Source organism: Leptopilina heterotoma, unplaced genomic scaffold, assembly GCF_015476425.1.
Source record: "Leptopilina heterotoma isolate Lh14 unplaced genomic scaffold, ASM1547642v1 Lhet_59, whole genome shotgun sequence".
Classification (NCBI taxonomy): Eukaryota; Metazoa; Arthropoda; class Insecta; order Hymenoptera; family Figitidae; genus Leptopilina; species Leptopilina heterotoma.
The window spans coordinates 359,747-386,161 of record NW_025111133.1 but is presented as its reverse complement, the minus strand read 5'-3'; the positions used below and the strand labels follow the sequence as shown (position 1 = coordinate 386,161).

The window sequence follows — 26,415 nt, the reverse complement described above, 5'->3', positions numbered from 1 at the left end:
TTATTTTTAGGAATTGAATTATTTTCATAAACAATAAAACTCATCGTAGAATTTCAATTATTATTAATACAATTTTTAATAAATTCCTCGAAAAATGTAATTATAACAATATTATTGAAATTCGTAGAAAGAATTCAATTATTTAAAAATTTGTTGATAAAGTTCTTGAATTCTCATTGAACTTTTTAATAAATAATAAAATTTCCAAAGGAATTCAATTATTTGAATTACAAATGTCAAGAAAATTTTTCGAAATAAGTCAATTATTATTTAGAGTATTGTTTTTTAGGAATTAATTGTTTTCTAAAATTTTGATAACATTTCTTTATAAAAATTCAATTATTTTCGTAAATATTCTTGGCTATATTTCAATTATTTACAAAAATTTTCCTCAATTAAATGATTTTTAATATTTATTATTTTAATAAAATTTTACAAAAGAATTCAATTATTTAAAAAAAATTTTGCTAAAAAATTCGCAAATATTTAATTATTTTCATAAATAATAAGAAATTCAATTATTTACAAAGTTTTTTTTATTTATTTTTTTATCAATAATTCCATTATTTTCATAAATAATAAAATTCTTTTTAGGAATTCAATTATTTACATAAGCAATAAAAAATTATTTAAAAATTTGTTGATAAAATTCTTTATTAGAATTCAATTTTGAAAAACATTCAATTATTCCATAGATTACTTATTTTTGTATTTAAATAATTACATTTTTCGAAGAATTTACTTAAAATTGTATTAAAAATAATTGAAATTCTGTGCAGGATTTTATTGTTTTTTAGGAGAATAATTGAATTCTTGCAACGAATTTTATTACATTTTTTTAAATAATTGAAATAATTGAAATCTTACAACAAATTTTTATTACATTTTTTTTAAATAATTGAAATCCTGCAAAAAATTTGATTATTTATGAAAATAATTGAATTCTCGGAACTAATTTTATTAAATTTATTTTAAATAATTGAAATCCTGTAAATAATTTTATTATTTATGAAAATAATTGAATTTCTGCAACGAATTTTCTTACATTCTTTTATAAATAATTGAAATAATTGAATTCTTGCAACGAATTTTTATTACATTTTTTTAAAATAATTAAAATCCTGCAAAGAATTTGATTATTTATAAAAATAATTGAATTCTTGGAACGAATTTTACTAAATTTTTTCTTAAATATAATTGAAATCTTGTAAAGAATTTGATTATTTATGAAAATATAATTGAATTCATGAAACGAAATTTATTACATTTTTTAAAAATAATTGAATTCTTTTGAGAAATTTTATTAATCTAATCATTTTTAGAGTGAATCAGAATATTCTTTAGACTCAGGGAAAAAGTAAAAATTATGTCTGGAAATCAGAGAAAAATCAAGGAAAAACAAAATTTTGTGGCAACCCTGAAAAACCTTTTCTTCTATAAATGTAAATTATTTAAATTTTTCCCAATTAAAGTTAATAAATTCAAATTCAAAAACAGTCGACTGATTATTTGAATTAAAACTTTTGTTATAGTTAATGTTTTAATTCATTCACGTAAATATAATGAAAAAAAATTTATTTGATTCAAATATCCGATTACTTGACTATTCATCAATTAAATATTTACTTGAATCAAATAATATTTATTGGAGTCAATTAAATGGTATTAGATTTTTAATACTGAATTTGTTTTTTAATACTGAAATTATTGGTTCAAATATGAATTAAACCATTTAATTGACTCCAATAAATATTATTTGATTCAAGTAAATATTTAATTGATAATAGTCAATCCGTTATTTGAATTTGAATTCGTTATTAGTTCAAATACCATTTAATTGACTGCAATAAATATTATTTGATTCAAGTAAATATTTAATTGATAATAGTCAATTAATCCGTTATTTGAATTTGAATCCGTTATTGGTTCAAATACCATTTAATTGACTCCAAAAAATATTATTTGATTCAAGTAAATATTTAATTGATAAAAGTCAATTAATCCATTATTTGAATGAAATAAATTTTTCTTTCATTGCACTTATTAGAAATAATTACAATAATTAATTTAATTTAATTATTAATTTTTTAATTTTACGGATTGGAAATAATAACACTAATTCTAATCGTGTGTAGAAATTAGCGTTTTTTTTTAAATTATAAACGTCCAGCAGTCGCTCTTTGTATACGAGAAGTTTAACAGTCCGCGAATAATAATCGACGTTAAAATTTGGTCACACTACACTGATAGTATAGTCTGAATGGTGTGGTGTCGATTGCGGCGTAACCGCAACAGAATCAGAACACTTTAGCAAAAGATATAGGAAATTTATCGCGTAGTCATGTAAATACGAGCGAAGATCGATTGGGAGCTTATTCGCTTGGATCCGCCACTGGTTTTAAAATAAAGCGCTGTAAAGATTTTCCGGAAGTTCGCCCGGACAAAGTGAGTTTTACGATTGTACCTAGTATTAAAAACAAAATGACAGGTAGTGAAGTTCAGAAAACTAAATAGTAAATCGAATGAAAAATGAATGAGCGATGTGTTTGTTCACTGGATATATATATATATATATAAAAATAATATGTGCAAATGCAAAACTAAGTCATATAAATATTTATAAATATAAAATAACTTGGAATGTGTTTTGTCACTCGCAGTATAGTCTTCAGGTTATATGACTCTTGCAGAATATGTGCAATGCGAAACTTCATTTGAATACCTATTTTTTACAGATTTGATGAACAATATATGATTAATTATAAAAAAAAGTAATAACAATAATATTAATAATATTAATGGTACTCTCTCTAAATCTGAATTAGTAGAAACTAGAAAGTTACTAATCAAATGACGAGAAATGGGTATTTAAATAAATTTATTTAAATGCATAGTAATTTTAGTGAAATTCTACTGAGAAATTAGTACAATTTTACTAGGGTAAGGTGCCCCAAGGTTGCCCCTCTACCCTAATAATTATTTTAATAATTATTTAAATAATTATTTAAATAATTATTATAATAATTAAATTACTAATAATAATAATACTAATAATAATTAGTAATATAGTAATTGAAATGGAGAAAAGTCCATGAAAACTACTAATTAGTAACCATTTACTATTTATTAGTAAAATTCTAAATCAGATTTAGAGAATTATAATAATAATATTATTGTTATTAATGGAAATAATAACAATAATAATAATATTAATAATAATAATATTAATAATAATAATATAATATTAATACTAAGATGAAGAATAAGAATAATAATAATGTATGAAAAAAAATGAGTAAGGCGATTACTGTACTTGTTGACTAAAAAAAAAATACAGAGGCTCGTGTGATGGTATAAAAGGGATAATATATATAAATGTACGAATTCAGATGCAAGGGCTCGAAACATCAATCTAAATGCCTCCGACATATCTCTGATCTAAATTCAAACTTTACAACGATTGCTTTCGCGAAGATCTTCTCAGGATCAACCATTGCTCCTACTTTTTTTTTTTTTTTTTTTCCTTTTTTGACTATTTTTTCCTATTCTCGATTATTCAGACGTATCACCTCATTTATCACAATTGACGCGAAAGTTTCCAAATGGAATAGTTCTACTGCCAACTTTATGCTATTTTGTAATATATATACATAAAGTACATAAAAGTAGATTTTTGAATATAAAATATGTGTGAAATTTTCAGAATAATGTACAATTTTTTTAAAAAATTATTTAAAAAAAATTATTTTAAAAAAATTATTTTAAAAAAATTATTTTAAAAAAATTAGTTAGAATCATTTAAAATATTCTATTTAATAGGAAATATTAGTTTTTAAAACAATATTGATTTTGAATAAGCAGGTGGTCACTCTATCTAAAAAATATTTTCTAATCCTTTTTGTCTAAAAAAAAAATGCGATTTCTAATGAAATTTGTTTTCTAAAAATACTTTTTCTAACAAGTTTTGATTTTTAAAGAAAGTTTTTCTAAAAAGTTATGATTTCTAATATATTTATTTTCCTAAAATTTGTAACGTTCCATAATTTTGATAAAAAATGAGAAAATTATGAGTTTATTTTTAAAAAAGAAGAAAAATTTTATAAAATTCCTATTTATCACAATTTTTTAACGAAATTGTGTTCTTCTTTGAAAAAAAGAATTATTTCTTTTTTTTCAAAGAAGAACAGAATTTTGTTATAATTATAATTTGCATCGTTTTTATATCAAAATTTCCAAAATTGATATATTTAAATTTATAAAACATTTTTTTAAGAAAATTTTTAATATATTTAGGAAAAAATCCCTGTTATTTCTATTTATTAATTACGATTTTTAACTGGATTATTTAAAAATTTTCATAATTTCTTTTTTTTTCACAATTTTTTAATGAAATCTCAAGTATTTTTTTTTGAAATTAAAAAATTTTCATAAATTTAATTTTGTTATCATCGTTATTACAAAAATTGAATGTTAGAAAAAAAAAATAGTTTGAAAATTATGTTTTATTAGAAAAAGAAATTTTTAGAAAATGATCTTTTTTACAAGAAAGAAAATTAGAAAAAAAATTAGAAAACCTTCATTAAAAAAAAAAGTTTTTTAGAAATTCACCTTTATTGAAAAAAAAAAATTTTTCGAAAATAAAAAATTAGAAAATACATTTGAGAAAAAATGTAGATACTCCAATACTTTTGAATGAATAATTAATCAAAAAGTGATAAAATGTACTGAAATAATGAAGAAAATGAATTTATCAAGAAATGATGAATTTTTAATATAATCTTTCTTTTCATACAGAAAGTAATAATATTTCTAAAAAAAAATTATTCATTTCTTATTATTTAATATGTAGATAGAATAATTCAACATATCTATTGGCTTGAAATATTAAATTTTTAATATGAAAGTAATATAGGTAGAATAATTAAATAAATTTATCTTTATTTTTACAATTCATACATTTCATACAATTCACTTTTTTTTTTTTTTTTTGTGTGATGAAAAATCATATTTTACTCCAGACTATTAAAAAAGAAGAATTAATAATTATTATTTAATCAGAATTATTTCGTTTCAAATGACTGATTTTAGTGTACAAATTTTAAATCAATTTTAAATGGAAATTTATGAATGCTCTATAATCTCGATTGAATGTCCCAAAAATGCAAGCCATATTTCGAATGCATATTTGTTCATGTTGATAAAAAGCTTATATTTCATGGTTATTGACTAAAGCTGATAAATTAAAAAAAGAATAAAAGAAAAAAAAATGGCAGATTTGAATAAAACTGCAAAATTTATGTATGTTTATGTTAAAAATTATATTAACTATATTTTATAATGTATATCTAAAATGTATATTAAAAATCTGTTTAAAACTTTAAAATATTTTGAAAAATAATGATTTTATAAGATGTTAATTTTTCTATTTTCTATACTTTCACACGAGACTTTCTTTTTTAAGTACAGTATAAATATAGAAACTTTTAGAAAAATCCAATAAATATCTACGAGAATTTCTTTGTCATGGTTTCCGAGTCAGATGGAGAAAATGAAAGAACTTCATTGAACGAGCTTTTCTTTTGATCTATTTCAAAACGGAATTTCGTTTCGAGGGAAAAGTAGCTTGAAATCATTCGGGGAAATCAAGGGATATTTCACTGTCGAGTCAGTTGTAATCTCTTGTATAATCATTACTTTTGATTTTCAAACAATTTCCGTACTTAAAAAACTAGTCACTTGCGCGGAAATTTGCATCAATCAAATTCAATCAATTTAGGAATTATTGTGAATCATTAAACTTTATGTGATTCCTAGTTTTTAATTCTCATTTCTAATTTAATTTTAATTTAAAATTGAAATTAAAATTAAAATTAAAATTAAAATTAAAATTAAAATTGAATTAGAAATGAAAATTTTAATTTTAATTTTAATTTTCAAATTCAATCACTGACTCAACAGTAAAACAGAAGTAATTCCTTAGTGCGAAAATTTATTATCGTAAAATTGAATGACGTATCAAGTACCAAAAAATGTGACAAGTAAATAAAAAGTAAAAGGAGTGTAGATTGATAAAAAGTTGCTCATTTAGCATAAATATTTAAAACTAGTGCTATCAATAATGTGATTTATTATACATACATAAATATATATTGTCAAGTTGTATTAAATGTGAATTTTTAATAGAAAAAGAAAACTTTGTGCGTCCATGAATTTTATTAAGAGAAATGTAAATAAAAATCATCTTCTATATAAAGATAAAGTACATTGTTTAATTTTTTGTTCAACGATTATCAATTTTTTTTTCTTTCTTTTTTTTGCTGCAAAGAAGAAACTTTTAAGTTACGCAAAGTAACAGGTTGTATAAATGTTTTAGATAACGGTTATTCGCGAATACATACATTTTTATGTATTCAGTTCTATCGATTTTCAATTTTATTCCTTGCCATTTACGATTCTTATTATACTTTTAGGATACTTTGAGAATTTCTTCTTCTTTTTTTTTTCTTTTTAAATGTGGTCAATGTCTGTTTAATTTTTAACACAATGTTAAAAGTTTTATGTGAGTAATAAGTGCGGTTTTTTTTTTCTTATGGGTTATAGAAGACTCGATCCATGAAATATTATTGCAGAAAGTAAGTAGAGAGCCTTCTTCATGACGAGATTAAATTTTCAAAGTGCCGAGTGCAACGATCAAATAACCTCGTATTATTGTTTAATTGAACTTTTCAGATTCGTTTCACACGTATGTAATAAGTTTACTTGCTTTTTTTCACTCGCGTCAATATTTAGCTTCTACAGGGTTGCCACAGTTTAGGGAAATTGGAAAATTAAAGGAATTTTTATTAAAAATACTGGGAAAAAAATGAAATTTTTAGAATTCATGAAAAAATTCTAAATTTATGTGTCTAGAAAGCTTGGAAAATATTAAAAAGAAATCTTTTTAAATTTATTATTATTATGTCTTATAAACTTTAAAATCACAAAAAAGACAAAAACAAAACAAATTTTTTTGTTTCTGACAATATTTGAACTTTACAGAAATATGAAATTGAATGTATTTAGATTTTAAATAATTTCATTCTCGAAGAACAATTCTAAAATTATTCAATGAATGATTTTACATAAAATTTTCAAAATTAAATCAATTTTATAAGAATTGCATTTACAATTTTCATAAATAATTGAATTTCAAAAGGTTTCAATGTTAAATTCAATCAAAATTATTGAATTTTGAATGAATTTAAGTAGAAATTTTTTTCACTTAGGTTTTTTTAAAATTTTAATTCAAATTCTTTTGAAATTAATTGTATTTTTTAATATATTTTATTTAATTATTAAAAATAATTGATTTAAAGAAGAATTTTAATTAAAAACACTGAAAAAGAATTAAATTGCAGAAAATTTACAAATAACAAAAAAAATTTTTAGAAATAATTTAATTTTGAAAAGGTTTCAAATTAAAATCTTTGAAAATCTGTATTTTTAGAACTTTTAATCAACAATACTGTAACAAATAAGTTTTTTCTTTAAATTTTAATTCAAATTTTTTTGAAATTAATCCATTTTTCTATTTTTAATATATTTTAATTAAAGAATTTCCAAATAATCGAAATTTAATAAAAATCAATATTGTAAAGAAGTAAAATTCAAGTATTTTCAATTAAATTTGATAAAATTTCGATTAATCAAAAAATTTTTCAATTACATTTTTAAAAATTTAACAAATTTCAAATAATTCTAATGCAAATTTTTGAAATAACTCTTTTTAAAGTCTATTATTTTCCAAAATTTTAATTCAAATTTTTCTCTAAATCAATTATTTTAAATAATTTTCACAAAATTCGTTGAGAATTCAATTATTTTAATACAGAAATTCAGTTTTTTTTTATGAAAATTAGAACTGGAACTTTTCACTTTTTTTTTTAAGTATTTAAGGTGAAAAAAAGTTTAAGGTCGGTTTCAAAAAATTTTCAGTTGAAATCTTATAAAATTGATTTATTTCTAAACAATTTTTTACTGCAAATTCCTCGAAATTCGATTATTGAAAAAAACTGAAAATTCGCTTCTAAAATTTAATTGTTTTCAACTCAATTTTACGAAATTTCATTTAATTAAAAATTGTTCAGTTAATTATATGTTTTAAAATTCAACTAAATTTTACGAAATTTCAATTAATCAAAAATTGTTCACTTAATTATATTTTTTAAAATTCAACTCAATTTTACGCAATTTCAATTAATCAAAAATATGTTCGCAGTTAATTATATTTTTTAAAATTTAATTAAATTTTACGGAAATTTCAATTATTTAAAATCTTTTTAATTAATTATATTTTTAAAATTGAACAAATTTCAAAAAAAAATTTGAACTGAGATTTTTCGAAAAACTGATTTCCTTAGAAATTATTTAACGAATAATTTTACTTTAAGATTTCAACGATAATTTAATCTTATAAGAGTTGCATTTTCAATTTTCATAAATAATTGAATTTCAAAAGGTTTGAATTCAAAATTTTAGAAAATAATTGAATTTCAAAAGAATTTACATTAGAAATTTTGTTGAACTTAGTTTTTAGAAAAAATTGAATACAAACTTTTTTGAAATTAGTCGAATTGTTTAATATACATTATTTAATTATTAAAAACAATTAATTTAGAAAAGAATTCTTTGAATATTAGAAAAAAAGAATTAATTTAGATTGTAATTACACTCTTAATTAATTCTAATAATTAAATACACTAAAAAATAATTTAATTTCGGAGAAGTTACAAATAATACAACAATATTTAGAAATAATTGAATTTCGAAAATGTTTCAAATTAAAATCTTTGAAAATCCGTATTTTTATTAATTTTAATTATTATTTCTGTACTAATAATTTTTTTAAACAATTCTAACACAATTTTTTTTTAAAGTATTTGAATTTTTTCTATTTTTTAATAATTAAATTGTAGAATTTCTAAATAATCGAATTTTAATAAAATTTAATTGTAAACAAGTGTGAGTGTTTCAGTAGCAATTTTTCTAAATTATAAAATTGCAAATGATTTGAAATTAAAATTTTTTGGAAATCTTAATTTTTGTGAAAATTTTCCCACAAAAATTAAGATTTCCAAAAATTTTAAATTTCAAAACATTATAAATATTTATTTAAAAAAGAAGTTATTGATGTTTTGGAATAATTTTACAAGCAAAGAAATTCGCAAATAAAAAAATTAGAACTTTCTTAATTGTATCTAATCATTTTTAGAGTAAATCCGCAGAATATTTTTTAGTCCGGGATATTATTATTATTATTGCAGGTTTTTTTTTCCCTTTTTTAATATTCACTGCAAGTGTATCGCATAAAAAAAAGTTAATTTAAAAAATGGCCTCTGTAATAATTGACTTTTTTTTTTTTTTTTTTTTTTTGACGAAAAGTAAATATTTATATTGACCCTCTGATGGAATTAACATATTGATAGGCAAATAAACTTTTTATTAGTGGTTTTCCTCCACTATATACATATATACATATATATACCTACGAATTCGTGATTTTGTGACTGTCTTGAATAATTATCTCTGATTGGACATTGAAATGAAACGAACGTGCTGTTTTGCCTTTTCAAATTATTTACGTTAACAATTGTGTGACGAGGCCCTACGATTTCTCTTTTAAGTACAAGGACAGATATCGCACAAGACGACTTTTCAATAGACAGGAAGCATTTCCCCCGAAAACCGGACTAGACTGCATTCCTTACGCAATACAAAAGACAACCATCCTGACTTTTCCCAAAAAGGACTAAAAGGGCAGATTGATGTTGACTGGCATACGTGTGAGACGCATTTTCTCTCCGCTTTAAAATAAAAGTGTAAAATAACAAGTGTTTGTTTTATAATAAAAAATAAAGTATTAAATTAAAATACTAATTTATTATTTTCCCGTCACAAAATTGGCGATCCTGCCAGGATAGTTCGACACGATTACGATCAAAATCGACTATCTTAGTGCGAACCAGTGGAAAAAAAGAGAAAGTTTTGTGAAAAAAAAATTATTATTGTGGAAAGTGGAAAATTATTTTTGTGAAAAAATATATACATATATATATATAATTATTTTGTGAGAAATTATTATTGTGAAAAATTATTTTTTTTGTGAAAAAAAATAATTGTGACGGATTATACGGTGAAATTTTCACTGGAAATCACCGGAAAACACGAACTCGGGCCGAATTAAGTAAGTTCGACAGTGATTCCGTGGGTGTAAGTCCTAGAAAGGGTGTGACGTCACCCAACCAAGTTGGCAACGAGGGAGAAAAATTCTTACGAGGACACTTTTCCAGCCCAGCTGTTCAACTTTTCAACGTGAGCTCTCTACGGAAAATTCACCAAACCAGTAAGATAGTATTTACATTATAAGTATATGTTGCTATTAACTCCGTAAATAGTCTATATTGCGAAAATAAAAATATAATAACAAAATTTAGGGAAATTTTATATTTAAAACAATTTTTTACGCTGGCTTTTAAATCTTATCTTAGGCATTTATCCGGTTACGAATCCGCTAATAATCAGTGTTTACAACCAACCCAAATTAATCCCAATCCCTTTAATCTTTCAAACACAAAAATGGCAACAGTTAATTTAGAGACAATTGCTAATAGTCTTAAAGAAATTGTTTCTAAAGTAACAGTAATCGAGGAAAATCAACATAGAATAAATTCAAGCCTCGCGATTCTTAACGACGAAAATATAAAACGCACAGAGGAAATAAAAATTTTAGCACGACAAAACAACGCATTGCTAACCGAAGATGACGACACCGAGAATGAAAATAGTAATAAGGAAAATAGTCAAGAAAGAGAAAGTTTCGCGGACGATAGAAGAGACTCGTCGAACAGACATCGCAACGGGGTATCTCCAATACTTCAAACGAACGTTGTCCCTGTTAGTTTGCTACCTGCTAAAGATATTATCCGTACAGTTGAAACCCTCAATGGTAAAGACGATATAGGGGTACAAGATTTCATTCGTCGCGTTAAAAAAGCAAAACAAAGATGCAGTCAACCCGAATTGTTGTTAGATTTTATATTGACTGAAAAAATTACCGATGACGCTAAACGTGCAATTCGCTATGTTCCGATCAATTCTTTTGATGATTTATATATTGCCTTACAACAAAATATGAATCTCGGATTATCCGTAGAATTATGTCGCGCGAAATTAGACAACTGTCGACAGGGTAGTGATACCGTCCAAGGATATAATTTGCGATTTCGGCAAGCATTAAATGAATTGAATTATGCAATACAAGCCGAACACGCAAATGCTACAGCCCGTAGAATTGCTTTGCAATTAGAAGAGACATCTGCCATAAAAAAATATATCATGAACTTACGGGATGATATTACTTTTTTGATGTGGACACTTAATCCGGATAGTATTGGTAAAGCTCAACAACAAGCTTTAGAAGTAGAAACCCGATTACGTGAAAAAGCTCGACTACGATCAGGCGCCGCGCCAAGACTGGTCCCGCGTGCGACACAACTCCATACTACATCCAATCATTCTACAAACCCAAGGCCTTTCTCTAATAGTGGAAATCCATCAAGTTCACATCGGCCTATCGGGGCACAATGCAACTTTTGCAAAAAAAGTGGTCATTTAGAGAGCCAATGTTATCAAAAAAGAAATCAACAGAATTTTCAATCAAACCCCCAATTAAAACGACCACCAAATCGAGTTCATTTCACGACCGAAACATCCTCAGCGGAGGAACAAATCGGAGAAACACAAACACCACAGGAAACGACGGAACATTCATCGATAGAATTACACGAATTTCCGGACGACTACAATCAGTGTCAGTACGACCAACAGGATTTGCTCGACCCTTGCGATTACTTGTGGACTCCGGTTCATCAATAAATTTGATAAAAAATTCTTTACTTCCTCCATTAATTATAAAAGAAGCCTGTAAAAAAGAATTCCAAATGGGGAATTGGAAACAATTTTCCGAATTTAAAGTCGAGATTAATTATCTAAACGAAGCTCATACGTTTTACATCGTAAATGATGATTTCCCTCTTCCTGAAGATGGTATAATGGGATTGCCATTTATGCAAAGTTACAATTACAGTTTATCAAACGTTAACTTAAAGTTAAATCAGCAGAAACATCCACTAATCGATGACGGGTATATTATCCCGCCAAATCAAATCAAATTGATCAACATCCCTGTATTTGAAAAAAAAGGTGATGTTGTAATTTTTGATAATCCACACATTCCTGATTCTATCTATTCAATAAGAGATCGAACGATCACTGTTCCCATTTGTAACAACTCTTCGCAATTTAAACACATTAATTCCAACGAATTTAAATACCAACCTATCAAATCAACCATCCCTGACGAAGAAATTCATCTTATATCATGCAGCGACTTATCCAAACGGTTAAATCTTTTAAATGAAAATACTCGATTAGATCACATTGAAACAGATTTTAAAGACATAATTCAGAAAATTGTACACACTTATCACGATATATTCAGACTGCCTGGAGACCCTTTACCAGGAACACGACTCGCAAGCCATAAAATAGTTCTAAAAGAAGATAAAATTATTAATAACCGGTCATATAAACCTCCAGAATGTCATAAAGTGGAACTTACAGATCAAGTTGAGGATTTCTTAAAGCAATTTATAATAAGACATTCAGATTCTCCTTATAATTCTCCAGTTTGGATAGTCCCTAAAAAAACAGATGCATCAGGACAAAAGAAATGGCGAGTAGTCATAGATTTCCGAAAGATTAATGACATTACCGATCAGGATTCATATCCACTGCCGGTTATTGAGGATATTCTTGATACCCTTGGTAAAGCAAAGTTTTTCTCTGCCTTCGATCTTAGTGCTGGATTCCATCAGATTCCCATGGAAGAAAGTTCAAAAAAATTTACAGCTTTCTCTACTCCAGAAGGTCATTTCGAATTCGAACGCATGCCATTCGGATTAAAAAATGCACCTGCTACTTTCCAGAGGATGATTAACAATGCTTTGAACGGGTTAATCAACAAAATTTGCGTCGTATATCTAGATGACATTGTAGTTTTTGGATCTACCATAGAAGAACATAACAAAAACTTAGTTACGCTGTTCGAAAGATTACGCCAAACTGGTCTGAAACTTCAGCCCGATAAATGTGAATATCTTCGACCAGAATTAGAGTATCTAGGTCACGTCATTACGGCTGAAGGCGTTAAACCGAATCCAAAAAAAATTACGGCTGTTACGGAATTCCCAAAACCCAAGAGCGTTACCAACATTAAATCATTTTTGGGACTTTCGGGGTATTATCGCAAATTTATAAAAGGATATTCCACAATCGCTAAACCTCTTACGGAACTGACGAAAAATACTAAGGAATTTATTTGGACTCAAAATTGTCAAGATTCATTTGATAAATTGAAAGATGCTCTCTGTAGTGCGCCGGTGTTAAGATATCCCGACTTCGAAAAGGAATTTGTACTTACGACTGACGCCTCCAATGTAGGGTTAGGAGCCATCCTGTCTCAGGACGGGCATCCTTGTTATTACATATCTCGTACCCTCAATGCACCTGAACTGAATTACACCACGACTGAAAAAGAGTTACTTGCAATAGTATGGGCAACAAAAAGGCTCAGACAATACCTATTAGGCAGGAAATTTAAAATCCTCACGGATCATCAAGCACTGAAATGGCTATTTAACGTAAAAGACCCTTCATCTAGATTAATGAGATGGAGACTAAAAATGGAAGAATATGACTATGAAGTTGAGTACAAGAAAGGTTCGGAGAATACCGCTGCTGATGCATTATCTAGAGTACAACCAATCCACGAGTTAAACGACGACGCAGACACTACAAACGCTGAATTTGATTTGGAATCAGAATTACCTGATATCGAAACCATTGAAACACCTCAAGAGCCTGATTTAAATACACCCGTACCTTCACCTCAAAATAACGAAACAATTCCAGGAGCGTTGTTGCAAATCCCATTAGAATTGCCTACTGAAGATAATACAGGTGACAATGACGAAGACCTTGTCCACTTACCACCAACAACACCTGTCAATAATGAAATACTACAAGAATACTACAGGTGGTCTGAAAACAAGACAGACACACGTGAAGTAGAGAAACCTAATGCCAATGGAAAATTATGGAAAAGATTTACTAAGAGACCAACTAACGATTTGAATTGTATCACATTACCCCAATACTCTGACAAAAGTTGGCTTAAAAAATTAATCGAAATCACGGAATGGTGTGTATCAAAAAAATTAAGTATTCTCCGCTTACATTTTGACGATCCAACTATCACTTCCATAGAACGCATAAAACTTAAGACGTTGATAGCATTCATTAGTTTTAAGTACCCACAATTAAAAATTCTCAGTTGTTATAATTCTACCACAGAGCTTACCTTAGAAGAACGAGAAAAAATAATCAATGAAAGTCATGGATCAATAATGTCTCAACATTTTGGAGAAAACAAATCAATTCAGAGGGCCAGAGAATTAGGAACATGGACCAACATGGAAGACGATATTATAGATTTCATAAAAAAATGCCACACCTGCCAAACCCACAAGCTAAACCGTATTAAACGACGCTCTGAAGCTATTATCCCTGACACGCCAACGACACCTAATGACAAAATCGCAATGGATATATTCGGTCCCCTGCCAATCACTTCTCAAGGCTACGAATATATATTATCTATTCAGGACATGTTAACTAAATACCTTGTACTCATTCCTTTAAAAAATACCCAATCCGAGACAATAATTGAGCAACTTTTTGATCATTTTATTTATATATTCGGATCACCAAAACACATTTTAACAGATCAAGGGCAGAATCTAGTATCAGAACTGGTGCAAAATTTTGAAAACTTATTCAGAATTCAACATGTTAAAACAACTGCGTTCCACCCTCAAAGTAACGGTGCTCTAGAAAGATCTCATGGTACCATTAAGGATTTGATAAGAACAGCGATGGCAGATCTACATACTGAATGGGACTCGACACTTAAATTTATCTGCATGGCCTATAATACTATGACTCACGAAGGCACCGGTTTCAGTCCTTTTAAGCTCACATTCGGAAGAGACGCGAATGTTCCGTCAGCATTAGCTACAACACCTAGTTTAAAATATCCGGAATTAGTACGATTATGGCAAGAAAGACATGAAAGATATATTAGGAAAGCTCAAGAGCAAATAATGAGGGCAAAAGAAAAATATAAACGAATTCAAGACGCTAAAATTGTTTTGCCCCAGCGTTTATTTGACACAGGTGATCTCGTAATGCTAGAAAACACGAAAGAAAACAAATTAAGCCCTGATTGGAAAGGTCCTGCTGTTGTTATAAAAGCTCTCCCCAAAAATAATTACGAAATATTATTTAACAATAGTCGATTCACTATTCATGCTGACAGGTTGAAAACATACAACTATTAAATTTCAGGTACAACATGTTTCTCATCTGGATATTTATAATAATTGAAGGGGTTCAAGGAAACGTCGTAACCAGGTCGTTAAAAGGCACCACCATCTATGCCGAAAATCTTGGAGTCACAAAAATGTATCACCAGACTTGGAGACTTATATTAGGGATAGACGTCTCTGGTATCAATGACCATTTTCAACAAATTCAAGAAAACTACGAAAGGAGTCTCAAAATGTGTAACCGTTGCTCAGAAGAACTAACATTGAAAGCATTGAATAATAGGATTGTTAGGTTAGAAGAGAGTAAATCGGTTCTGAACCAAATGCTTGGAGTTGGACGTAGAAAGAGAGGATTCTTAAACATCGTTGGTACCCTGTCTAAAACTCTTTTTGGCACTTTAGACGAAACCGACTTAACTTTGATAAACCATGAATTTGATTCCATATATTCTGATAACAAAATTCTTGCTGACACACTCGGGAATCAAACAAGGATGATAAAATCTTGGCTAAGTTCAACATCTCATGATTTACAACTAATGAAAGATCACTCCATTAGTTCTGTCAGCGAATTAAATAATATTCTCAATGCTACTAATGCTAATCAACAAAACCTCCTTATTTCCAATATTATTACTTTGTGCAGTATGGCTATAAGTGAATTGAGTGAAGAACTCAATCTTATTATCGATGCCATAAACGACGGTAAACATGGAATTGTCCACCCCCAAATATTGACGCCTTCCATTCTCATACGGGAACTGAAACAGTTCGAAGATTCTTCCAATACTAAATATCCCATTCGTCTCATTACGCAAAATTATCAACACATCATCGACATCTCCGAGGTCTCAATTGCCATTACAAACAAAAGGCTTGTATATGTGTTACGAATACCAATCTTAGAATATGAAGATTTGCAAACACTTCACTTAATCCCAATTCCCATCCAACATGCAAATGGATTCATAGCTCCAATTCCTACCCATGAAATTATTTTAGTAAACACTGAAAAAAGCTTCTACATCCCTAGCGACATGTTTGCGCTACGACAATGTAAAGAAACTAACGATCTGAGAGTTTGTAAACGCGTTCAACCTTCTTATTTAATCAGCGAAGTACAAAGTTGCGAAACTAATATTCTTAAAAATCAGAATAAAGTTATCAACGACCACATGTGTCAATTCTCTGCTTTTCAGATTATTGAAGTAGTATATATACCATTGAAAGATCCTAACCAATTCATTATCATTCCACAAAAAGAAGTAGAATTAAGCGCATTATGTAATTCACAATCTCAAACAATTGTAATAACAGAACCTTCTTTAGTTTATAGTAAAACTGATTGTATTCTACAAACTCCAAAATCTATATTAAAAATGCATCAATCCATGGAACGACGAACTGATATTATATATAAGAAAAACATATCGTACACAATTGATCAGGCAGACTTTGAATTGTTAACTTCACAATTACCCACTGTACAAGACTCACTTCACCACGAAAACTTAAAATTTCTACGACAAAACTTAGATTTAATGGAAAATTCACTACAAAAAATAAAAAATCGACGCAGAAATAAAACGTGGATAGAAAAGGGAACAGATTTTATAACTTATTTAGGTTATACATCATTGTTAATTGTATTTTTGTTTACCATGTATAAGATAGGATTTTGCGAATTACTTAGCAAATTGATACCTAAAAATTTGTGTATAAAATTGTTCTGTGTAAATGCTAACGTAAATGCCACGCCAGTAGTCCATTATGCTTCCGTTGCTTCCGCCCCTGAGCAAGTAATGACAAATGATCCAGTCATTGTCTCAAAGTCTGTTAGGTTGCGAACTTAGAGACTAAGTTCAATCTAAGACGGGAGGTGTGACGAGGCCCTACGATTTCTCTTTTAAGTACAAGGACAGATATCGCACAAGACGACTTTTCAATAGACAGGAAGCATTTCCCCCGAAAACCGGACTAGACTGCATTCCTTACGCAATACAAAAGACAACCATCCTGACTTTTCCCAAAAAGGACTAAAAGGGCAGATTGATGTTGACTGGCATACGTGTGAGACGCATTTTCTCTCCGCTTTAAAATAAAAGTGTAAAATAACAAGTGTTTGTTTTATAATAAAAAATAAAGTATTAAATTAAAATACTAATTTATTATTTTCCCGTCACAATTGTATACAAAATTACGTTCTATTGCCATCGATGGTGATAGACAGACGTGAAAATAACAACATTCAGCAAATTCTATTTTTCGCTGGTTTTATCAAAATAAAGAGAGTGACTAGTGCCCGGTGAACGTGATATAATACACACGTGATCCTGTGAAATTCAAGAACCGAACACACAAATATACTTTTAAAGTAGAGGAATTTATTGTGTTCGGTTGTTGCTCTCATAATTTAAAAAGGTTCGACTTTTTCGTATCGACTCGGTAACCCGAACACAATCTATAAGTTATTTAATAATGAAAATCAGACTATTTTCGAGGGTGTGCAAAAATAAGTCGATAGAAATAAATAAATAATAAAAATAAAATATATATGTAACTCATACGTTCCGTGTTCTCTGACAGAATATAAGGTACAATGTAATAAATGTAAAACGCGCCAAAAAAAAAAATAAAAAAATCCATAAATCATGGACCAAAAAACGGTTATCAAAGAATTTAGTGTCATGAAAAGAAAAAAATACTATGTGGCAATTATTGTGTATCCAATTGTATGTCTTTATGTGCGTATTCTGGTGTATTAACTGTAAGGTGGAGTCTGTCAATTTATTTCTGAACATTTACACTGAGAAAAATTTTTTTAAATTTAAAGTTTTTAAAAAATTTTTTTTTAAACTTTTTTACAAAAAATTTTTTTTTAGTTAAAGAAAATAGCCAACCAAACAATATGATTGAATTAAACATATATATATGTTTAATTCAATCATATTGTTTGGTTAACTATTTTTTTAATTAAAAAAAAAATTTTTTTTTCTACACTTTTTAAGTGTTGAATAAAAATTATTATGTTTAACTCAAAGATAATTTTTTGTTGACTGTATAACAAAGATATGTTTGATTCAATATTATTTTCTCAGTGTAATTTTTCATAGTTATTTTTCAGATTATTAAGAATTCACAATTTTGTCAAAAGCATTTACAAAAAAAAAAAAAAAAAAAATTATTTAAATTACAATTCTTGTAATGAAATTCGAATTAAACTCACTTTCATAAACAACAGTATTTACAGTCATAATTGTTTTACGAGGATAAATTAATTCGTTTCTAATGTCATCATAAACCAACAAAGCAAATGATATATTTGCAGTAATTACTACTTAAACAAGTAAATTCTCACTATCGCTTATAATTACATTACTTCATAAATTTTAAATTATTATCCAATTTTTATCTACTTCCATAATTTTCGTTCATAAAAAAAAAGAATTTTTTTAAATTTTCGTTCATAAAAAAAAGACTTTAAAAAAATTTTTTTTTTCGTTAAACAAAAAAAATTTTGCGGAATTACGAAAAATTATTCCTGCAAATTATTAATAAAAAGAAAATATTCGATTACAGTAATATTACGCTATTTTTATAATCAAGAAATATGAATTGCGATTTAATTACAAATTACAAAGGCGAATATAATTCACGTATTTTATGCTGAGCCCTGTTTAATAGTCTGACATATAAAGGAAACAGAAGTTAATTAATTGGCATGATTATGAAACTTTAAACATGTGTTCGCATATTTTGTAATTAATCCGAAAAGTTTACTTTTCCCTGATAATTTTGAATCTACACAATATTAACTGAATCTCGTTTAAAAGTTTCTAATCAGAGTTATATATTCTCATTGGAAAATCATTCATTTGTATGGAAACTTTTGAAATTGTTTGCTGTATTGAAAATTATTTTTAATCAAATTTTCGTTGAATTCTGTGAAATTTGGAAATGTGAGTGAAATTTAATTCTTTAATTCTTCTGTTAAATTAAAGCAAAAATGTTGGAATTAAATTTTACTGAAAGTTTTTAACGTTCAAATGAAGGAAAATATTTGCATTCATTTTTTTCAGTTTGGATTTTTTCATAGAAAATATTGTTTTTTAATTTTTAAAATTTAATTCCTGGCTGAGTAAATATTTAACTGGATTATTTTTTAATTCAGGGGCTCAATTCAATGAATTCCAAAAAAATAATTTCACAAAGAACTCCAAATCTCTAGAATTAAATTTCCCCTTCTAAGGCAGTGATAAATTATCTAGAAAGTTGAGATTTTTTATTAAACGAATGTTCATTAATGGGACATTTAATACAAGACAATCTATTTTTTCTAAGTCATTGCTGAGTTTTTTTTAAAGAATTATCGTTAAAATTTATATAAAAATATCTGTATTTTGCCTTGTTTGTTGAATATAATTTTTGTACACTTTTAGTATTATAATAATTAAATAAACATTGTAAAAGAATGAACAGACTTATACTCGAAATTCCTTGAAAAATACTTGAAGAATAATTGAAAAAAAGATGAAAAGTACTTGAAAAATCATTGAACAATATTTGAAAAGTGCTTGAAAAATACTATAAAAAAATTTTTTTAAAGTAGTACTTGAAAAATACTTTTAAAAAAATGTTTTTAAAGTACATGAAAAATACTAAAAAATACTTGAAATGTACTTGAAATGTACTTGAAAAATACTCGAAAGAATGAAAACTTTTATTGAGTAAAAACAATCTACAAAAAAATGACATTACTCCTAAAAGAGTAAAAAAAAATTTCCTCCACAGAATTTACCGTAAATTTCCAGTTTTTCAAGGAATTTAGAGAATAAACAACCACGGTGCAGACTAATTAATAGAGAATTATTAAAATTGTGTATATATTTACCTGATGCTGCGTGTGAATATAATTATGTATAATTATAGTTAATAAAAAAGCTGTGCGTACGTGAATTAAATAAGATAGCAATTAGATGATGTGTTTGAGATATTGACGCTTTTTAAAATAACTTTAAAATACCTTAATTTTGTAATGAAAAAAAAAATGAATTCTGTTTTTTTTTTCTTATTATTATAGTTTCGATGTATAATAAGTATAAATACAATATAATCCTATTGTGAATTTTTACGCGCTGAAAAAGTTGAAAACTGTGTAACTTTTTAATGATATAAAACTCCATCGAGTTCTTTTTTTATTGCTTCACGACGAAAAATTTATGCATTTTATGAGGAAAGCGTGTTGTATTCATGAACAAAAAAAAACCATCTGTTTTTGATGATCAGTATTTCTTAATAAAGAAACATGTGTTTGTAATTTTTTGTGTATTTTTAACTAGCCCCGTTCATTTTTCAATATATTTTCTATTATTTTTCAATATCGTAGTTCTTTTTATTTTTTTCAAGAATATCAAATTGAGACAAAAAATTTGTTGCGATGTAATGTTTTGACAAATTTTTTGTCTCAATTTATTTTCTTTAGAAAAAAATGTAATAAACAAAAATTTCTATTTGAATTTTTTTCAGTATTTCTTTTAAATAAAGAAATTTTTTCCGGTTTCTTTTTTCTTATCAAATTTAAATTCATTTGATTTCGAACATAAATAAATTAACAAATGGTTTCGAAAATTTTTATTCGAGTTTTTATGAACAATTAAATTCTTTTGACGAGTTTCTTTAAATTTTTTGAAAATAATGTTTTTTTAATAATTTTAATTAAAAATTTGGACAATAAATAAATTAAACAAAGAATTTTTTCAATTTTTTAAAATAATCTTTTTTGTTCACAATTATAATTGAAAATTTGATAAATTCAATTTTATTAAAATGTATTGATACTAATTAAATTTCTAGCACAGAATTTTACTATTTATAAAAGTAATTGAATCTTTCCAGAGAATGTTATTATTTATGAAAATAATGAAATGTTTGCGTAGAATTTTATAAAAATTTTTGAAAATAATTCAATTGTGAAGAACAATTTATTTATTTATAAACATAATTGAAATTTTGAGAATTTTTAAAAATAATTGAATTTCTGCGAAGAATTATATTACTTTTGAAAATAATTGAATTGTTTTTTAGAATTTTATAAAAATTAATGAAAATAATTAAATTCTTGTCAGGAATACTTTTTAAAAATAATATTTAAAAGAATTTAGTAAATCTGAAGAATTTTGCAATTTATGGAAATAATTGAATTCTTTCGACGAATTTGAATAAAATTTTTAAGAATTACATTTTTCGAGAAATTCGATTAAAATTATTGTATTAAAAATATTTGAACTTCTGCAAAGTATTTTTTACCACTTATAAAAGTAATTGAATCTTTTCAAAGAATGTTATTATTTATGAAAATAATGAAATGTTTGCGTAGAATTTTATTAAAATTTTTGAAAATAATTCAATTGTGGAGAACAATAAATTTATTTATTTATAAAGACAATTGAAATTTTGAGAATTTTTAAAAATAATTGAATTTCTGCGAAGAATTTTATTACTCTTGAATAATTGAATTTTTTCGACGAATTTTAATAAAGTTTCTAAGAATAATTACATTTTTCGAGGAATTCGATTAAAATTTTATTAAAAATAATTGAAATTCTGCAATGAGTTTTACTATTTATGAAAATAATAGAATATATTGCGAAGAAATTTGTCAAAATAACATAAGTATGGTGACTAACTTCCCTTGATTAATTTCGAAAAATTTAAAAAAAATTCTTTCAAAGAATTTTATTATTTTTAATAGATTGTAAAGAAATTTCAATTTTTTTAAAACTTTTCAATTATTTGTTTATAAAAATTCAATTATCTTGAAACAATAGAATAATAAATTAACTAATAACAAAATTTTAATTATTTATCTTTGCACTAAGAAACATGAATACATTAGAATGTGACTCTTTATAAAATTCAATTATTTATCAATTGTTAAATTAAAATACTTGAATAATTCGATTTGTTAAAAAGTTTTTAATGAAATTCTTTAACAAATTGAATTATTTTCAGTTGAATTTCACAAAATTTCTATTAATTCGATAATTTTTCAAAAATTTATTTACATACTATATTTGAATCAGTGACTGATTTTTTACTATCGAATTATTTTTAACTAATTAAAATTTAGAGAACAGTATAAATATTTATAAAAATTGAAATAAAAGGCGGTTTTTAAAAACAAATTAAAATAATAAAACTTTTTTTAATTTGCGGTGAAAAAATCAAATTATCTTTGTTATATTCAACTAAAAATTATCATTGAAGTAAAGATAATAATTTTGATTCAACGAAGTTTTTGATTCAATTAATTAAATTATAAAAAGTTAAGTTAAAGTTTAAAAAAAGTAAAAGTTATAAGTTTAATTCAAACTTTTTTTTGGCTACTTATTTTTGGATTAAAAAATTTTTTCCATGGCAAAATACAATACGAGTAAAGTAATGAAACATATTTTTAGTAAGAAGTTAACTTGTTTACAGCAGTAATAAAAGTCGGATGATTTTTAATTTTGATAACAACAAAGACTTGGCAGGTAAGTGCATAGAATTAATAAATAACATTATAAAGTAATTAATAAGCATAATTTTGTGGAAATATTTAAACTTAACTTGCTGGATAAAATTAAGAATAGATTGAGAGAGAGAGAGCGATAAAGTGTATATTAAAAAGCTTGAAGCTTATTGTTCGGTAAAGTCATTAAATGTTAACATAAGACAGTGTCCCTACCTATATTGTGCTATAAAATGTGGTGTACATAAAACGCCAATCCAGAGTTGGTGTGTGAAAAGAAAAGAATCACGATCACGAACGAAGGCAAACAAAAAACGTTAAGCTCCATACACTCGACAGGCCGTCACCGTTATTGGCCATGGCCAGCAATCTTAAGTTAAATGTGTTTGGTCGATATATAGTATATACACGTCCCAGTAATTATCAGAGCTTGTATCCCTGTCAGCGATAAAATAATCAAAGTTTAACTCACACAAAATTTATTTCATTTTTATTTGTTACACACAATTTCAGTTATTTTGTATGGCAATTATTTTAAAAAAGAGTGCGAAAAATTTTATGTCTTGTAAAAATTTATATCAATTATCTATAATTGCATTTTTTTTTGAAATTGATTTATTTTGATATACTCTATGGTGATATTAAATTGAGACAAAAAACGAATAAAAAATGTTGCTTTTTCTTCCTCTGAAAGTCGATTGCCAACATTGTAAATTTCTTGTTTAACTCGATTTTGTCGTATATGTAAAAATATTTTCACTATCATTTCAAGAGTGATGATCAAAGAAATAATAAATGACCGAAAGAGATTTTTTTTTCCACCTCATAAAGTATTGATTCCCCAGAGAGAGAGAGAATGATGGAACAAATGTACGGAAACAACTTTGTTGTTGTAGAGTTCATGAAGAGAGTGTTTTGCTTATGTTGTTACTATTTGTATATTGTTGTTTCGTGAGATTCAAACACCCACATAATTATATCAACACTATAGTGCTTTAAAATGAAATTCTAAAGTTATAGAACTTTTAATAAAATTTTCGTTATTGCATGAAAGTTGTTTTACTGCTGCGTAAATATTAAAAGAAATTATAATAATAATCAAAAGAAAGGAAAAATTATTAAAAAAATAAAAACTAAAGTTTAAACTAAAGTTAAAACTAAAATTAATATAAACCAGAAAGTTTTCTTTATAAATTTTAAAATTCGTTATATAAAAACTAATAGAATCGATATCTGTGATTTAAGAGCAAATCTCTTAATAATTCAGTTCGGATATGTCTATACTGTATATATATAGTGACTTTAGGATATAAAATATAAATTTTATATTAGATATGTATTCGAAACAATGCTTTTAGAACGTAACAATCTTTTCTCTCCGGAAAATAAATCAATTTTAGGGCATAGAAGAAGCGAACGTAAGAGAGGGTCTTGCATTTTTTATGTTACTGACATATAGTATATAAATTAGAGTATGTAACTTATAAAAACAAAGCAGGTCAAAATAACATTCTTTTCTTATCTTTACTTGATCTTTAGATTTAGATCTTTAGACTATATCTAGGTGTCTACTAATTTCGTTCAACAAAATTCCCGGCTTTATCCTAATTTTTTTCGGTTTTTTTTCTCAGCAAATTTAAATTTATTTGATTTCGAACAAAAAAAATCTACAAATGGCTTCAAAAATTTTTATTAGAGTTTTTATGAATAATTAAATTCTTTTGACGAGTTTCTTCAAATTGTTTTGAAAATATTGTTTTTTTTAATAATTTTAATTAAAATTTTACAAACATTCAATTATTCGTAAATTCTTCAATTATGTAAATATTTAGAATGTTGAAAAAAACGATCTCCAAAAGGACATGTCAATTAAAAATTTCTCAATTTGACGTTTCGGAACTGGATCCAGTTCCCTCTTCAGAATTTATTATATTTTACTACTTATCATTTTATAACATAAAAATTGATTTTTTCAAATTAAAAGAATTTATTTAAATTCAATAATATTCAATTTAAACGTTTTCAAAATTCTACTAGAATTCAATTATTGCACTTTTCTTAAAATTGAATTCTTTTAAACGAATGTTAATAAAAGTTTTAAGAATAATTACTTTCTTCGAGGAATTTGATTAAAATTGAATTAAAAATAATTGAAATTTTGCAATGAGTTTTATTATTTATGAAAATAATTGAATACCTAAAAAGAATTTTATTATTTATAAAAATAGTTAAATGATTGCGAAGAAATTTATAAAAAAAATTTGTAAATAATTAAATTTCTGTAAAATTTTTATTATTTTATGAAAATAATTGAATTATTGCGAAAAAATTTATTTAAAAAATTGCAAATAATTAAATTCCCGTGAAATTTTTATTATCTTATGAAAATGATTAAAGGTTTGTGTAGAATTTTATTAAATGTTTTTTAATTAATTGAATTCTTCTGGACAATTTTATTAAAATTAATAAGTTTTGAAAATCATTGATTGAGAAAAGTTTTTGAAAATTGAAATTTTGCCAAAAATTTTATTAAAATTTTGGAAAATAATTCAATTGTGGAGAACAATTTATTTATTTATAAAGATAATTGAAATTTTGAGAATTTTTAAAAATAATTGAATTTCTGCGAAAAATTTTATTACTTTTGAAAATAATTGAATTGTTTTTTGCAACTTTATGAAAATTTACAAAAATAATTGAATTTTTTTAAAAATAATATTCAAAAGAATAAAGTAAATCTGAAAAATTTTTCTATTTATGGAAATAATTGAATTCTTTCGACGAATTTTAATAAAATTTTTAAGAATAATTACATTTTTCGAGAAATTTGATTAAAATTATTATTGTATAAAAAATAATTGAAATTCTGCAATGAGTTTTACTATTTATGAAAATAATAGAATATATTGCGAAGAAATTTTTTAAAATAACATGATAATTACGGTGAAACTTCCCTTGATTATTTTCAAAAAATTAAAATAAAATTCTTTAAAAGAATTTAATTATTTTTAATAGAATGTAAAGAACTTTCAATTATTTTAAAAATTTTCAATTATGTGTTTATAAAAATTCAATTATCTTGAAACAATAGAATTGAAAAATTTCAAAAAAACTTTGGGAAAATTCAATTTTATTAAAAAATTTCAAGCATCTTTTTTTAAATTAACTAATAAAAATGTTAATTATTAATCTTCGCACAAAGAAACATGAATACATTAGAATGTGACTCTTTATAAAATTCAATTATTTATCAATTATTAAATTAACATACTTGGAAAATTCGATTTGTTAAAAAGTTTTTATTGAAATTCTTTAACAAATTTAATTATTTTCAGTTGAATTTCACAAAATTTCTATTAATTAGATAATTTTTTAAAAATTTATTTACATACAATTTTTGAATCAGTGACTTTTTTTTAC

At 25.4% G+C, this 26,415-nt stretch overlaps 3 protein-coding genes across 6 annotated transcripts in view; 2 read left to right on the top strand and 1 right to left on the bottom strand.

The window, feature by feature from the left end:
• The window catches only part of LOC122508999 (acid sphingomyelinase-like phosphodiesterase 3b), a 271,059-nt gene that overhangs the window by 118,060 nt on the left and 126,584 nt on the right, over nucleotides 1-26,415 (top strand). The gene's annotated exons all lie outside the window — the stretch shown is intronic.
• The window catches only part of LOC122509000 (glutathione S-transferase 1-1-like), a 223,658-nt gene that overhangs the window by 105,483 nt on the left and 91,760 nt on the right, over nucleotides 1-26,415 (bottom strand). The gene's annotated exons all lie outside the window — the stretch shown is intronic.
• On the top strand, nucleotides 10,125-18,375 carry LOC122508997. The gene is made up of 2 exons (XM_043622709.1): nucleotides 10,125-10,381; nucleotides 15,505-18,375. Exon 2 carries the CDS (start codon nucleotides 15,512-15,514, stop codon nucleotides 17,336-17,338), a length of 1,827 nt encoding a protein of 608 aa, XP_043478644.1. The 5' UTR covers nucleotides 10,125-10,381; nucleotides 15,505-15,511; the 3' UTR covers nucleotides 17,339-18,375.

Excerpts from the sequence above, each read along its gene's own strand:
- LOC122508997 (XM_043622709.1), top strand. The coding sequence starts at position 15,512 with ATGTTTCTCATCTGGATATTTATAATAATTGAAGGGGTTCAAGGAAAC.